Source organism: Artemia sp. Qi Xiang Cuo, chromosome 9, assembly GCF_049724085.1.
Source record: "Artemia sp. Qi Xiang Cuo chromosome 9, ASM4972408v1, whole genome shotgun sequence".
NCBI lineage: Eukaryota > Metazoa > Arthropoda > Branchiopoda > Anostraca > Artemiidae > Artemia > Artemia sp. Qi Xiang Cuo.
The window spans coordinates 51303010-51319869 of NC_142802.1; the positions used below are offsets into that span (position 1 = coordinate 51303010).

Sequence of the window (16860 nt, forward strand, 5' to 3'; positions counted from 1 at the left end):
GTCCACATTAATCGCACATCTTAGGCAGTTACGTATTCTCCAGAATGGGGCTATCATGGTTCTTTCTAATAATGATTCTCCTTCTTCGGTAAGGGATCTGTATAAGAGTTTACATATACTACCGATTTCTGGTCTATTTGAGTTCTATAGAGCACAGTTAATGTTCGATATTTTTGAATAATGTAGCACCGTTTTGCCTGCATAATATATTTTGTTCCTTTTCTGAAAGTCATCAATATGGTACTAGTAACACAGGTATGATTCAACGACCAAGGAAACCATCGACTCGGTCTGGCTTCTCGCTCAGACACCAGCTTCCGTTAACATGGGAAACACTACCAGGTGAGATTCTAAACCAAATGGTTAGACTCAATTTCCGTAGGCTGCTAAGGGGCCATTGTGTTGGTTGTTATGATTTTGATTAATGTGTTTTTTTGTTGTTGTTTTTTTTACCTCAAGTAATGCCAAATAGTATGAGGATTGATAATGAATATTAATGGTAGCCTACCGTCGGGGAATTGATTGAGCAAGAGGTGTCTCGTCTTTTTTTTTTTTTTTTGTTTAAAGATGTGACGATGTCAAGTTGAAATGAGATAATGCCTGACAAGCCTAGATGACCAGGCTTCTGGAAGTTTGTAAATATTTATGTAAATAAAGTGATTTCTCTTATATATAAATAAAAAAAAAACAAAAAAAACTTCCCACTCATAGGAAAAAATTCTTCAAAACTAAGTCGGCAAGATGGCTGTGGCGTCAATTCACGGAAATCTAAGAAGGTAGGATGTATTTTTGAAAATCTAGATGGATGAGAGAAAAAACATGCGGTATAAATCCCCCCCCTCCAATTGACGCCACTACAAGATGGAGTCAATGGTTAAACTTTTAATTAAAATTAAATTTTTAATTTTAAAAATTAAACTGATGTTACATCACCCAATCATTAAATGATCACCTTGAAACAAAGACATGTTTTAGACCTATCTTTTCCACTTTTACCTGAGCTATCATAATAGGCAGTAAAATAGCACAATACAAAAAAAAAAGCTTGACAACTCAAACAGCTACAGAGATAAACCAAAATTAGAGATCAGTGCCTTTATCGACACTACAATAGCAATTACAGATGGCTGTAGAATATTAAGAATAAAAGTTTAAACTTTACATCAAAAAAGAACAATGAAGGAGTTTAGAAAAAATAAGAAAAAAAATTAATAAAGACAAATAAGCTCTGAGATATCCTATATGAACTTTTATTATCCTCCCTCTGAGAAAAATTTAGAACTTATCGATTTATTTTAATAGGAATTTATAAATCATTTAGAATATTGAAAGAAAATGGTAAAAAAAAGAAATTTTAAGAAATGTGATAAGTTGCAAGTTTTGTAGACGCAGGTTTGTTGTTTGCAAATAATAAACGCAAGTTTTATCGCAGGCAGTGCAATAGCGCTCCCAAAGTAAAGAGCAATTTTTTTATTTTATTTGTCTTACCAAGGCATTTCATATGAAAGTAGTTGTCGTAGAAATTTCGGATGGAGCTCATTCGAATGAAAATTGAAAGTTCTAGTGCCCTGTTTAAGAGTCAAAAGTGGTTAGAGAGCAACCAGCCCCCTCAAATGCCCCTTTTTTCTCAGAGGCATCCAATCAAAATTTTGAGATAGCCATTTGTTTAGCATAGTTGAAAGGTTCAATAACTATACCTCTGGGAATGTCAACCCCTCCTCCACAGCTTTCGGGGCAAGGACTAAGTTATACAATTCACTCATTGTTTAAATATAGTATGTGTTATAGGGAAAGAGGGAAATGTTTACCTTAGGTTTCCAAAAAAGTCAAATGCATTGAGGTGAAGCTTTCAGGAAACGTTTAGAAGACTGTTGGACTAAATAACAAAATACATTTTAAAAGTTTATTCTTTTCTAACTTTAATAAATCCAAAGTTATTAAGACTTTTAAGAATGAATATCAGTATGTATATTAAATTGTCAATCCAGATTCATTTGTTGTTGTTTTTTTCAGTAATCTTAGGTATGATGGTGATTTTTTTTTTTATATTATGATAAATAAAAACAGACAGCAGGAAATAAAGACTTTTTAGTAAAGCGCAAATTATGTTAAAGTCTTTCGAAGGGGGCGTAGCCTTACTCCTTTTTGTCGTTGCTTCTGCTTGTTTTGTTTGACTTACTATTTATTGTAATCTCTGTTCGTTTTGGGTTTCATTTATTTATTGATGGTGATTTATGATAGTTTTACACTTGAAAAATTATTTGACTTTATTTCTGCTCATCTTTGGTTTAATCCAGCTCTTTACTTTCCTTTGAAAAACTTCTTTTGTGGAAAAACTTTTTCTTTTTAATTAATACAAAATATAATACTGTGATGAAAGCACGACAGTTTAGTTGTTGCAACTTTAGGTTGCGCCAGAAAATATATTTCACGATTCGACAAACAACAAACAAAAAAATAGAAAAAATGGAAATATCACAAAGAATTGAATAATTTTATTCAATACAGACTCTTTTCAGAGTTTTGAATAGTCGGAAAACAATATTAGCTTGCAGCTGCCAACAAGAATGACACTCTGACCCAACTATCATGAGTTTTTTTTTCGAAAAAGCTCACGTGCTTGCCCCTTCAGAAAATACATTCCAAATAATTCTAACTAAGATCAAAATGAATACGTTGACCTCAAAGAAACGTTGTCTTTGCGTCACTTTTATTTTCCCTGTTACGTAGTATGTAGAAAATTCAATTTTGATTAGACTCGAAGCAAATTGCAAGATATATGATTTTTAAAGAGTTGGAAATTAACTTTACTAACATATCAAAAATCAGTATACGGGATTGGAATACATCACTTACATCTTTGAGACAAAAAATGCCAAAAAAAATCAAATATTAAACAACTAAATGCATAGGCTACTATTCAAAAAATTTCCGCATATATATATATATATATATATATATATATATATATATATATATATATATATATATATATATATATATATATATATATATATATATATATATATATATATATATATATATATATATATATATATATATATATATATATATATATATATATATATATATATATATATACATATACATAAATTTTAAATTTAACAGACTTACAACTCAAAACAGGCTATAAAGCGGTTTGAATACATCGCTTCCTTCTTTAAGACAAAAAAAAACAAAGAAAAGTAAGATTTGCTTCAAATAAATTCATGGCACGACAAATTTACCACGCGTATTATAAACCTTAATTACCTCTGTAAGTCGCAGTGGTAAATTCTTTTTCCTCACTTTCAGCGTATGATATTTATGCTCTTCCATGTCTAAGCTCTGAGATATCCTAGATGAACCTCTTCCACTGTCCTCCCTCTCTGAAAATTAAAGAGCTTTTTAATTTATTTTCACAAGAATTTACAAACAATTACGAATATCTGAAAATTACTTTAAACACGAGGCTGATGAAAGTCAATGGTTTAATCCCAGTCTTTTCTCTCTAAATAGAAGGAAATTTTCTCTGTAAAAAGGGATGTCTATCTCTTCAAAACAAGAGGAATAGAGGATTAAACACAAAAATAAAGTGATGACACAGTATTAGCAGCCAAAAATGGCTTAACACTGAATACCTTACATATTTAGAAGAGCAATATATATATATATATATATATATATATATATATATATATATATATATATATATATATATATATATATATATATATATATATATATATATATATATATATATATATATATATATATATATATATATATATTGACCCAGGTTGGGACGTCTAAGAATAGTAATGACGTGATGGATATCCATTCACTCTTGTCCTACAGTCAAACTACATTTTGACAGTCTTTGCTGGTTGTTGGGTCTCTAATTTCAGTTAGCAGAGAATTTAAGAAAAATATGATAAAGGTGCTAGGATGGAATTGAATTTTCTCGAAGTCGTGACCTATCTAGATCGTCTTTTCACACCAAAAAATGTTAGTATACGAATTTTTCAGAAAAAATCATGCTGAAAAATTGGTAAATTCAAATATATATATATATATATATATATATATATATATATATATATATATATATATATATATATATATATATATATATATATATATATATATATATATATATATATATATAATATATATATATGCTTGACAGTAGGACAAGGGTGAATGGATATCAATCACGTCATTACTATTCTTGGACGTCCTAACCTGGGTTAATTTCGCATAGTATTTGATATCTTATTTGTATCAAACTCGTATGCAGCGATTGCTTGATTAATTAACCTCCTTGCAGGTCAATTGAACCCCTTTTAGGTTAACAAAACAGGCCAACTGATCTTTGAGAGCAATTTTAGAAAGATGTTAAACTAAACATAATGTCAAGTAAGTTTGTTTTTTCTTTGTGTAGTCCGAGGGTTCCAATTCATGAATTTACTAGTCAAAATAACGAAATGAATGTCAATATAGCTAAATGTAGAAAAATTATACAATTTTTATTTCTTGTGTAAATCAGGGTATGAAGGGATTGTATTTGTGCGAGGGGGGGATTTCAACGAGGGAAAATACGCCGGACACCGTTTTACATCTAAAATTCCTTTTCCCAGTTGAAGCTCGGTCCTTAGGTACTATCATGTTAAACCAAAAGTTCAAATGCTGAAACTTAAAATCTTTCAGGAGCAGGCATAATTGAGAACTGGCATTATTCAAGAATAAGTAGGATAATGGACATTTTAAATTTTGTACAATAGATATAAATTTTTACCAAAATTTTAAAAAGCTATGGCACCGAATACTTTTGCATTTGCAATTGATTCATATCTATGAAAATATAACATTGGATTTCTTTACTCACTTTTATAAATAATTTTTAAAAGTATTTACCTCCACTAACCACTCTGAAAAATATTCGTCCAAACATGAGATCATAATATGAAGATATTGACAAGTTCTTCAATTTCTATATTACATTTTTCTCCTTTCGATGTGTTTTATTTCTGTCTAAAACCTTTTAAAAGAAAGAACATTTAAATCCTGCTTCTATATAATTTTATAATTTACTAGATGTGTTTATTGCTAATTCCGCTCTTGATCTGCTTCCTATAAACCATACAGGACCACTATTCGATAGGTTTTAACTGTAAGCATTCGGTTCTCCCTTAACCGTTGAACCTCACAGGCGTAGCTCCAGCATTTTATTGGGGGAGGGGGGGGGCAATCCCTCCCTTGCCTCCCCGAAACAACGCCCCTCTTCATTATTGTGCTTCATTTCGTTTCCTTTTTTTCTTTAGCTTTTACTCTTCAGAATAACTTAATCTCGGCTGTTATCTCAGACCCTATATTTGGCATCGGTCTAAGCCCGTTACAAGATTAACATCTTCCTGCTTTTGCAATGCTAGTAAAAAATATAACATTGCCATATAATTTCGTCAATTAATTAGACTGTTTCTTGAAGAATAGCTTAACTTAATTAAAAATAAGGATGAAATCCCTATTATTCGTAATAAAAAAAACAATGAAAGCTAAAATAAAAATTATGTTATGAAAGCTAAGGATATTTTTCATGGTGCATCTCAGAGAAGGGCAGCATGGTACCCCCCGTAATATACTATAGTACGCCACACTAAACTACACAGTATCCATAGACAAATGGGTGATTAGACGTTGTTTCCAATTTTGCGCTCAGGCAGTAGCAATCTCTTTCCACCTCACTGGTGTGAGTGAGGTTCATTTTTGTTCAGCTCTTTATCATCAAATCACTAGCCTATCAATATATCGAGCCGTATCAAAATTCTGGTCTGCAGATTTGTCGAAAAAAAAAAAATCATAAGAATTTTAGGCAAACTTTCTGTCTTCTGTAAGGACGTAGCTTAACAATCGGTTTGAGATTTTCTAGTTGGCAATAAGTTTTTCAGGGAAGTGTTGACCCTACTACGCACATGACCAAGAACCAAGGATTGGTCAACAGTAGAGGTGGTTTCAAGCAATCAAGAAAGATTGCTTTACAAAAACGATTTAGAACAATTTTTATGCATAGCATCGCCTGTTCAGTTGTTCATTACCAACTAAAAGTACTTTCTTCTTCTAGAAATATTCAGATTCAGAGCCATGTTAATTTAGGTATCACACTAGTCAATACCAAATTCCTCTACGTAATGATTTTAGTTTTCAGAATTGTTTTAAGGCCTCTTTTTTGGGTCTTACCTTACATACAAAAAGCATTAAGCTGGATAATTTAATGTCTTTCTGACTGGATCCTCTAGCACTGCGTATGCTAGTGCATACGCAGTGTGTAAAGCAACGCACTGCGCTCCATCGATTTTGGCTTTCCTTTTCCTTTTAAGCAGTACTGAATCAAGCCCATATTCAAGTGAATGGATAGTTCTGCGCAGTTTATTATTGATCAACTGCGAATTCTTCAGTTCTCATGCAGAACTGCTGTTCTACAGAACAGAACTGCTGAACTGTTCTCTGCAGATCTAAATCAATCATTCTTCTTGACCCTTGGGGAGTTCCTTTGGAAATATAAGAAATATAAAAGGCAATAGTTTCTCATATTCGGCAAATAGTTCATCTATCTAGCCCCCCCCCTCCACAAGATATTCCCGCATCAACAGCGGATTTCAAGAATAAAAAAAAGCGAAACTACAAAGTACTACTTGATAATTTAAATAATAAATAAATGTAGTCTTTTTAACTTATCAAAATTGTATTGCATGAATTTTACTGAACATAGAAATTACATAAAATAATAAATTTTATTTATTGTTCAGGACTTGACCTGTGAATATCCCAAAGCCATTATCAGGTTTTCAACCTCCATAACAAATGTTTATTAGCATTTTAATGCTTCTTCGAAATTTCTTCTAGCGATAAAGCTTTGAAATCACTTCAGTTTTTTTCCATAGGTTGAACTATTGCCATGCATTAGTACAATTGACTCAAAATCAATAAATTTATACAAATTCATTTCCTAACCAAACCGCAATCATAGGACTTGATAATGTAAAATTAATAGTTATTTGTCCATTTTGGTGTTCTAAAACTACTTCCTTTGTAGTGAAAGAGCAATTACCTCACAGAGATGTAATATGGCAATAACAATCTCCCGGTACTAGGGGTCCCAGAGTATTTCTTACGCACCTGTTAAATTAATTAAAGCCAATCATATTAATTAATTATAAGATTAATCAATAAATTATAAGATCAGTTAATTAATTATGAGATTAATTAATAATGAATTGAATTGTTAACTAAGTATAAGAGGGATTCGTGGTTAATTATTTAAGTTATTAATTAGTTACTAACATTATCAGAGGGCTGGATGATATGAGAAAACAGAATTTGGAAAAGTATCCCATTCAAAAGAGGAAATGATGCATTATTGATTGATACCAAATGTATTTATATTTGGGTAACTTTTAGTGACTTATGGGCATTTCAACATGAAAAGTTTACGTCCATGTTCAGAAACTGTTTTTTTACAATAAATAATAAAAAGGGTTTAATCTCTTTTTTTTCTTTTTTTGCAGCAGAGAAGTTACGCCACAAAACGTATTTTTATAGTAAAGTAATGAAACTTTTTACTTAATGAAAGCAAAGTAAATTAATTTATTTTTAATGATGTAACTATAATAATGAGAACAGCAAAAGAAAAGACTTATTCTAAGTAGCTCTCAACAGCTCTAGAAGCCTAGAAATAAGTTAAAATTCCCTTGGAATGAAAAACGTTGCGCAATCCAGTTAATTCTTATCAATCGGTCAGCGAAAGTGTCTAATTGACATATAAACTTTTAATCAACGCGCATGTAATGACATGCGTACCTAATGATAGTGAAAAGGAAATAAAGTTGGATAGACAAACTAATATTATATTAGTTTGAGCCTAGATGATGGATTTATGTGTATCAAACCTAACCTCTGTTTTTTTGTCTTTCTTCTGCACTGTATATTTGTCACCGCCAATGCCTAACTTTATAGTATGTAAATTTTAACTAGATTTGGTTAATTATATCATGAAAGTTGAACTACCCTGCAGAAACAGAACACAGGTTTTGGTCAATGAAACTGAACCATTATGTAAAATTGAACCATGTGCGACTTTTATAAACGATAGAGGAAATGCGGGAGATTTTAAAAGTCTAGAAGATTATTTTAGGATGAGGGGGGACGAACCCAAATTAGGGTAGTAGCCTAAAATTAGTATCTAGCCTAAAATTAGCAGCTTTAATCAATGGAAGATTTCTTTTCTAAATTTGCAACAACACAAAATGTGTAATACCACTGGATTCCCCAATCAACATTCTTTATCCTAAAAAGAAGGTTGCTTTTTTTCGAATGTACATGAAATCAATGAAATATAGAGACAGTTAGATACAGGAACTATAGAAACATTTCGATGCCACAATGGAACATTTATTGTTAGTGACCGTGATAAAATACATACAAAGAAAAACAACCGGTTTTTAAGACCGCTTCCGAAACTCTACCTAACAAATAAATCCTTCGATCAGAATTTGATACGAAAAATCTTGAAAAAAATTGGAATATGGGACATTCAAAGATATTAAACTTTCATTGAAGGCATAAGCTATTTATAGAATACAAGACTACTACTACTACTAATAGCAACTCATCGCAGCACCAAGCCGCCTGAGGCCAACACAGCTATGCACGCTCCTCCTCCATCCTAATCTGTTCAAAACCGCTCTGTTTACACCCTCCCAGGAAGTTTTCATTTCCCTTAAATCTTTCTTTGCGACATCCTCCCACCCCATCCACAGACGACCTACTTTGCGTTTAGCCCTAGACGGTTGGCCGAAAAGGACAATCTTCGTTCATCCTTCATCCGCAGAACGTGCCCTAACTATCTCAACCTTTCTCTCATTAAAGCCCTAGAAAGCGGGATTGAGCCACACTTTTCGCCCAACCTTACTGTTTGAAATACAGTCAGTCAGCCGGGTACCCAAAATACAAGAACTGGTCCAAAAATGGCATGAAAATTATTCTGGAAGATTGTGAGATCAATTAATATTTGCCCTGGAACAATCCGCCTGTGAGGCTTTTCGGCTGTTCTTTTTTTCTCATCTTTTGTGTTTTCTTTACTATTTTATTATACCTATATAACGCGTTCTACTATTCTTTCTTTTCTCTTTTGAATTTTATTGAATATTTGTGTACATATTTTTAACCTATGCAAGGATTCCTGTTGTTATTTTTTCTTCTTTTTGTATTTACTATTTTCTTATACCCATGTAAGGCTTTTCTGCTATTCTTTTTTCTCTGAATTTTATTTACTATTTTCTTTTACCTATGTTTCATATTTATGCTAAGCTTTTCTATTGTTCTTTTCTTCTTTGTTTTCCCTTCTTGAGGCTTATTGTTTTTTTTTAATACATATCTTCATACAAACACGCATATTTGTCCATGCTGGTTATTTGTTTACCTTGTGTCAGGAAGCCTTTCATGAAATATATTATCGTATGATGTTATATAATTTAACAATAATATAATATTTAATATTTTGATCTTAAAAAAATAATATAATATAATGGTTTTATCACATATTAATAAAACTATGAGAAAATTCTGACACAGGCTATGATACATAATATTATCACATTACACAATTTAAGCGAACTTATGGTATAATTACCTGATTGCCGAACATTGTTCTTTTTGGCCAACCGTCAGGAACTAAACGGGAAGCAGGTTGTCTGCGGTTGGGGAGGGAGGATGTCGCAAAGAAAGATTTAAGGGAAATAGGAACTTCCTGGGAGGTTGCAAATAGGGATGGTTTGAATAGATTGGGATGGAGGAGGAGCGTACGTAGCTAAGTTGGCCTTGGGCGGCTTGGTGCTGCAGCGAGTTGCTAGTAGTAGTAGTATAAATACCTGATAAGATAAGATAGCAGTCATCACAGACACGCCCTTTTTTGTATTTGAGATATTCCAAGCCTGCCTGGTTACCTGAACAGCTTGTGCAGACTACCTAAAAACAGCAAAGTGTTAAAAGTGGAACATAGCGAGGGAACAAACAACAACAAAACTGAGTTAAAAGCGGAACCTAACCAGGGAACAAACAACAACCAGACTTGAATTAAATTTGGAATTGTACAACAAAATGTGGGTCAGAGCCGCCGAAACTGTTCAGCGGAAGCTGTAACATAGCTTATGTAGCTTGAATGATTCTAAAGCCAGATTATCAGTTTAAGTAAGTTGTCACGGAGTAGTAATTGTAAATATTTGGTTTGATTATTTTCTTTCTATTCTACTTTGATTCAAATTTTCCATCTATTTCTGTGTAGTTTTGTTTTAAATTCTTTCTTCTGCAAGCTGTTTGATACAGGCGAAACAATTGTGCAATTATCCTCCTTTTTTTCCTACTGCCAACAGACCCGGTCCTGTTTTCAAGAGTTGCTTCTTTGTTTTTTCTTCTTTTTTTATATTTTTTTGGTTATTAGTACATTTGTCAAAATTTCCAATATTTTTCTTTTTGAATATGGCTAGCAGTAAATAGTTTTTTTATTTGTCAATGTGGAGCCTATAACAGGATTTCTATCCTTTCAAATCGTTCTTAGTGGAATTTGAGGTAATAATATTAAGTAAAAGATTTGATTAGAATGCATCCCTTCTCACATTCAACAGCAGGTTCTAAAATTTCCCCCAATTTAGGATATTAGTGAAAAAATGACTTCCAGGAAAAAAATGAATAACTCCGAATGACTGAATAGCCATTTCATGTTCGTACAAAACAGTTTTAATCATATTGGTGAGCATTGCATAGAGCAGGCACGTACACAGGCATTTATGTTGAGATGCAAACTTTTTTTAGAGGGGGCGAAAGAGAATACGAAAAATACAAAACAAACAGAAAAAGAGTTTCGAAAATATAAAACATTATACAAAACCATAGGAAATTACGAGAAAAGTTTAAAAAACAAGAGATTCAAGTAGATGAAAAGGGTCTTAGGAAGCTCAAACTACTCTTACTACGCATGACAAATGTCTATCCTTCCTCCTTAAGAAAAGTCTTGTTATCTTAGTAATTTTACATCATTTCTAATTGATGTAAGGCTCTTATTGTGTCAAGTGCAGAGCAAAACCGTCTCACATTAAGCCCAATTTAGAATTGAGAAGCGGGTAAACTCGTATAGGCAATTACTTTTAGGTTCCCAGGATATTGATTGAGGTAAGGAATTGTATCTTAGTTCGCAGAGCCAAAGAAGGGAGCCACAAAAACAATCAATCATATTTGTGTAAAAATGAAATAAGGCAATTCGGCAAATTTTGCATCTATTAATAAGGATATGGCCCATCCTCTGCAGAGGCTTAGATTTTGAAAATACTTTTACTTTGTATTTTCATTTTTTTTTTTTTTTTTTTATTAAAAAATAATCCCCACCCTAGATTTCAAAAAGTATCTTTTTCATGTCTTCACAAAGGGATCAACAAAAAATTCTTGCCCCCCACCCAACCCCTACATTCTCGTGAATTGGCAACTCTGGTCCTCTGCTATTCTATGGATAGTTTGTCGCCTTTGGGGCTATTTTTCATTGATATATTCTAATCATTTAAACATGGTTGCCCTCATTCCAGGCCATGGTATCAATAAAGGAGGAAGGTCTTCCATTTTTTCATTTCTTCCTTTATTTTATAATTACGTAACTCTTTTTATGCTATTATTTTTACTTTCTGCTTTTTGGGGGTCAAATTTTTACCTTCATTACCTTCTAGCTTTTACAAAACTGACAATTCTACCACTGTATTGAAAACGCTTTTAATGTTTTAAGACCAAAGGTGGCTGAAATACAATACCATTTATTATACGGGAAAAGGTTCTTATTTGTGTATGCAAAGTTTCAACGGTATCTCATCTTTTTTAATTATTCAAGATTATTGGCAAAAGGAACAAAAATAGAAACCCCCTTTCAAGGATTGCTTACCTTTCCACAGGCTCTACAGTGATGTCTTCGAAAGGTGACAGAAAAAGATGAACAGCATAACTGGCACATGGTCACTCGGCTATCTGGAACCCAAACTGGGGCCTGAAAATGATAAATTTTCACTATTTCCCAAACATACAAAAACTTAAAAACTGGTCTATTTTTTTGTTTAACAAAGCTTCAAATTTAGTTTATTCCTTGACAGGATAGTATATAAGTGACAATACGAGCAAATAAGATCGGAAGGTAAGCAAGCACTTACTTTGGGGCAACGAAGGAGGCTTAATATAAATGACACTACGAGCAAATAAGGACGGAAGGTAAGCAAGCACTTACTTTGGGGCAACGAAGGAGGCTTAATATAAATGACAATACGAGCAAATAAGGACGGAAGGTATGCAAGCACTTACTTTGGGGCAACGAAGGAGGCTTAATATAAATGACACTACGAGCAAATAAGAACGGAAGGTAAGCAAGCACTTACTTTGGGGCAACGAAGGAGGCTTAATATAAATGACACTACGAGCAAATAAGGACGGAAGGTAAGCAAGCACTTACTTTGGGGCAACGAAGGAGGCTTAATATAAATGACAATACGAGCAAATAAGTACGGAAGGTAAGCAAGCACTTACTTTGGGGCAACGAAGGAGGCTTAATATAAATGACACTACGAGCAAATAAGGACGGAAGGTAAGCAAGCACTTACTTTGGGGCAACGAAGGAGGCTTAATATAAATGACACTACGAGCAAATAAGGACAGAAGGTAAGCAAGCACTTACTTTGGGGCAACGAAGGAGGCTTAATATAAATGACAATACGAGCAAATAAGGACGGAAGGTAAGCAAGCACTTACTTTGGGGCAACGAAGGAGGCTTAATATAAATGACAATACGAGCAAATAAGGACGGCAGGTAAGCAAGCACTTACTATAGGGCAACGAAGGAGGCTTGGCGGTTCGAGAGGGGGAAGGGGCACTGAATTAGAACAGGCGATTTATATAAATAATGGGAACTATGGGACAATTAGAGAAATCTTGAGACTTACGGGTGGAGAAAAGATAGGTCCAAAGGAACATTGCATAGCCGCCATAGGAATGTAAAGGTAGTTTTGACGAATATCATATTCATTAACGAGTCAACTAATCTTGGGCCATTTTTTATTGATTTCGACAAATGAACTCGTTTCGACCTCGCTTTTTTGACATTAGAGTCACTATGTGATGGCGTAAAATGGCTGTAACGAATGTCAAACTTTAAAAACCCTATACAAAACTATGTCGCATAATATAGAACAAGCTTATAAGCAAAATCTTAGCAAATCTATACGAATTTGCCTTAATATTTCAATCGCGTTTGACACACAGAAATACAGTACCTGGGGAGTTAAGGGAGAAGGGAAGAAGTGCCAAGATCCAAAAAGTTTCGGGGGAATTTCTCCTGAAATCTCTAGTTAGAATTAGACTTGCTTTATTTGTATGCACCCTTGCTTTACTTTGAGATGTTCCACATAGCTTTTCAAGGGTAAATGTTCAAGCAACAATAACTTGATAAGCTTTTTTAAGTATTTTTCAACATAGGAAAAGTCACCCCCTTTCTCAAACCTGGTCTTCATGAAGAAACGAAGCAGAGCATATAATAAATAAACGAAATTTCCCTACATACGTTAATGTAAGCGTTTCGATGCTAATAGTCAACTCCAACGCAAATAAACAACGCTTTCTCTTCAAATGCTAGCACAAAACAGATTTTTTTTTTTTTTTTTTTTTTTTTTTTTTTTTTTTTTTTTTTTTTAAAGCCTACTATAAGATCCAGATAACAAACATCTGTATGTCAAAGACTTGAAAAATTATAGTGCTGAATAAACAAAAAGGAGAAAAAAAGAGAAATAAATGTTCTTTCCTGTGAAAGAAACCGATACTTAAATAATCCAGAACTAATTAGTTGTATACATACAACTTCTAATCTAGACTGTCATCTCAGTCGAAATAAAGATTTAAGAAATATCTAAATAGCTTGGGAGACAATATACATAAAAACTAATAAAGCAGTGCCATAGCAGGAACGCAGGAGAGGAGTGGACATCATGCACCCTACAATGCTTAAAACCTAATAAAATATCGACTGAAAAGGGGAAATTTACCAGAAAATGGACAAATTTAACATATTTTTGTAGCTCTGCGCCCTCCCTAAGAACAGTGAACCCATACATTGCAATCTGGTCGGATTTTTCATGCACTTTTATTTTCTTTGGCGGTAGGGGGCTAGTAGAGGATTTCGTATGTCATATATAGTCTTTTCGTTCTTAAGATCCAAAAGCGAAAGAAAGTGAGAAAGGGGAAGGGGGAGAATCTTCATTTCTCACTGAAAACAGTCCTTAATGGTTTTACAAGGCAGGTAAGTTGTGGTACCGATTCAGCATTGTTTAAATGTCCCATAAAAAAACTCTAATAATAGACAAGTTGTTACTGAATTTCGATGAATATATTATGCAAGATATATTAAGGATTCAAAAACAGCAAATTTAGGGGAATGCCTAATGATTCGGTTCAAAAGCAATGTAGGACCAATTGATAGACAGTTATTAATTAAGAAAAAAAAATGATAATTATTTACAGTTAATGAATATGAGGGCAAACTTCACGTCAATCAAATGCATATGTGCTAAACAATTACATTTAGCAGCAATGAAAGGGTACACATAGATAAAACCTTAATTATTCATTGCAGCCTGAGGGTCCCCCTCAGTATTCTCAACTAAGGACAAAACGAACTAAGAAATATATTATACGTAACCATTACTTGCAAGCTATATTTAAAGCATAAAAACGTTCTTAAGGTTCGTTCCTCAAGTGCGTAAGAAGGAATTACTTTCGGACAAAGGGGAAGGGGAATAAAAATTCAGAAAAAAAAGTACAAAAGCCAGAAAAATAATTTTAATCATGATGTTTCGGTGGGCACATCAAGCTTTCCCCTTTTCCTTATCTCCCCATCCTTGGTGCATTCCCCAGTAATAGTCTAGAACCAATATCATATTTGGATATTTTTTTTTACTAAGACAATGACATACAAGCTATTACATTATGGATATTTCGTATTTATAAGAAACGCCCTTCCCTCAGCGAAAAAGAATAAATAAAGAAAAATAAATTTCAATTAAAAGCTAGAGGATACAAAACGATATTAAAACAGTCATGGCCCGTACCACGACAGAGACCGACGCGAAAAGGTAATTCATGCTTAATTGAGCATAGTGTTGGATTTCTATCAATATCTCTTCCTTTAATATCAATTTCGAAGAAGACAGGTCCATTTGACAGAGACATCTCAGAGAAGTGTGTCAAACTGATTAATGACCCAGTTTTACTCATTCTATTTCCTTGTTGTTCCAGGTGTCACCAGTAGAACTTAATAAGAAAGATAGGGTGAGAAAATGAGCCGCCTGCCAAAAGGAAAATTTTCCAGCCTAGATTTATAAGAACCGAGAGAATTGTATTCCTATATACCAGGCCTTCCTAAACTATGGGTCGCGTATCAAATAAATATTTCATTTTAAAGGCAAAATCATGGGGTCGCAAAAGATTTTAAAATCAAATATTAAATTCAAATATTTATAACATACTACAGGAAAAGACATATATTGTAAAGTGTATGAATTTTTAAGATTGAAGGCCTAGAATGGAAATATTACTGTGGAATATGCACAGACGGTGAAAGAGCGATGACGGGCAAAAACATTGGTTTTAAACAAGGGTGGATCCAGGACTTTTTTAGGGGGGGTAATATACGTTGATCCGATAAACTTGCGTTAGGAACAAGTTGAATTAACGCAAACTTGCGTTAATTAAGTAAATTACAATACTTTAGACTACATTAGGGGGGCGCACGCCCCAATCGCCTCCTGGATTCACCACTGGTTTTAAATAATTTTTATCAAGCTACTCAGTATGACCATATAACTTTTACTCACGCCTTTTTCACCGAGAGGCCCTTGCAGGAAAAAAAAATAGCACCATAATTGAACGATGTGCTTCAGAATGCTGTTAAGATTATAAATTTTATTAAAGAGCCATGCCCTGAACAGTAACTTATTTTCAAATCTTTGTAAGGATATGGATTCTGTCTATACAGCTTTATTATTACATGCAGAAGCAAGATGGCTGTCAAGAGGTTAAAGTTTAAGAATATAATTATTATTGAAAGATAAAATTGAAATAATCTTAACCAACCGAAAATTAGAACTAGCTGTTTTCTTCAAAACGATTTATGACTATTTGAGCTGTGTTATTTTTCGGATATCTTTGTGAAATTAAACAATCTCAACTAGTCTCTTCAAGGAAAAAATTGCGATATATTTAGTCTTATGATAAAATTGAGAATTTTATTCAAAATATTAAAATTTGGAAAGATAGGATAGAAAAAAAAATCGTTCGAAATAATACAGTGTCGACAATTTTATAATTGAGAGAAATCATTGTAAAACTTGTATTACAAAAATTACTGTAGATCACTTAAAAGCGCTAGAAACCTAGTTCCGTACATATTTTATATTAAATATTGATTTCAAAAAGATAGCTTGGATTCAAAATCCGCTTTGTATTGATTTAAATAAGATTGATCGCATACCGCTTAAAACTCAAGAGGGATCTACTGAGCGTTTTAGTAATTCAAACTTAGAATTACAATTTGCAAAAGAGCCCTTGATTGAATTCTAAATCAGAACTAGAACTGAATTTCCCACAATCGCAGATATGACATTATATATTCTTCTGCCATTCTGCACCACACATTTATGTGAAGTTACTTTCTGAGCTTTAACATATATGAAATCCCAATATCTTTCATCGCTAAAAATGCTGAAGAGGTCTTACGTCCAGCAGTGCCAA

The 16860-nt window shown here is 33.0% G+C and overlaps 1 protein-coding gene across 1 annotated transcript in view; it reads right to left on the reverse strand.

Moving 5' to 3' along the window:
* The window catches only part of LOC148948774 (uncharacterized), a 74993-nt gene that overhangs the window by 14814 nt on the left and 43319 nt on the right, over window positions 1–16860 (reverse strand). The window contains 3 exon segments of the mRNA XM_089094672.1: window positions 3274–3389; window positions 9927–10023; window positions 11978–12079. Coding sequence (XP_088950798.1) covers window positions 3274–3389; window positions 9927–10023; window positions 11978–12079 — 315 coding nt within the window.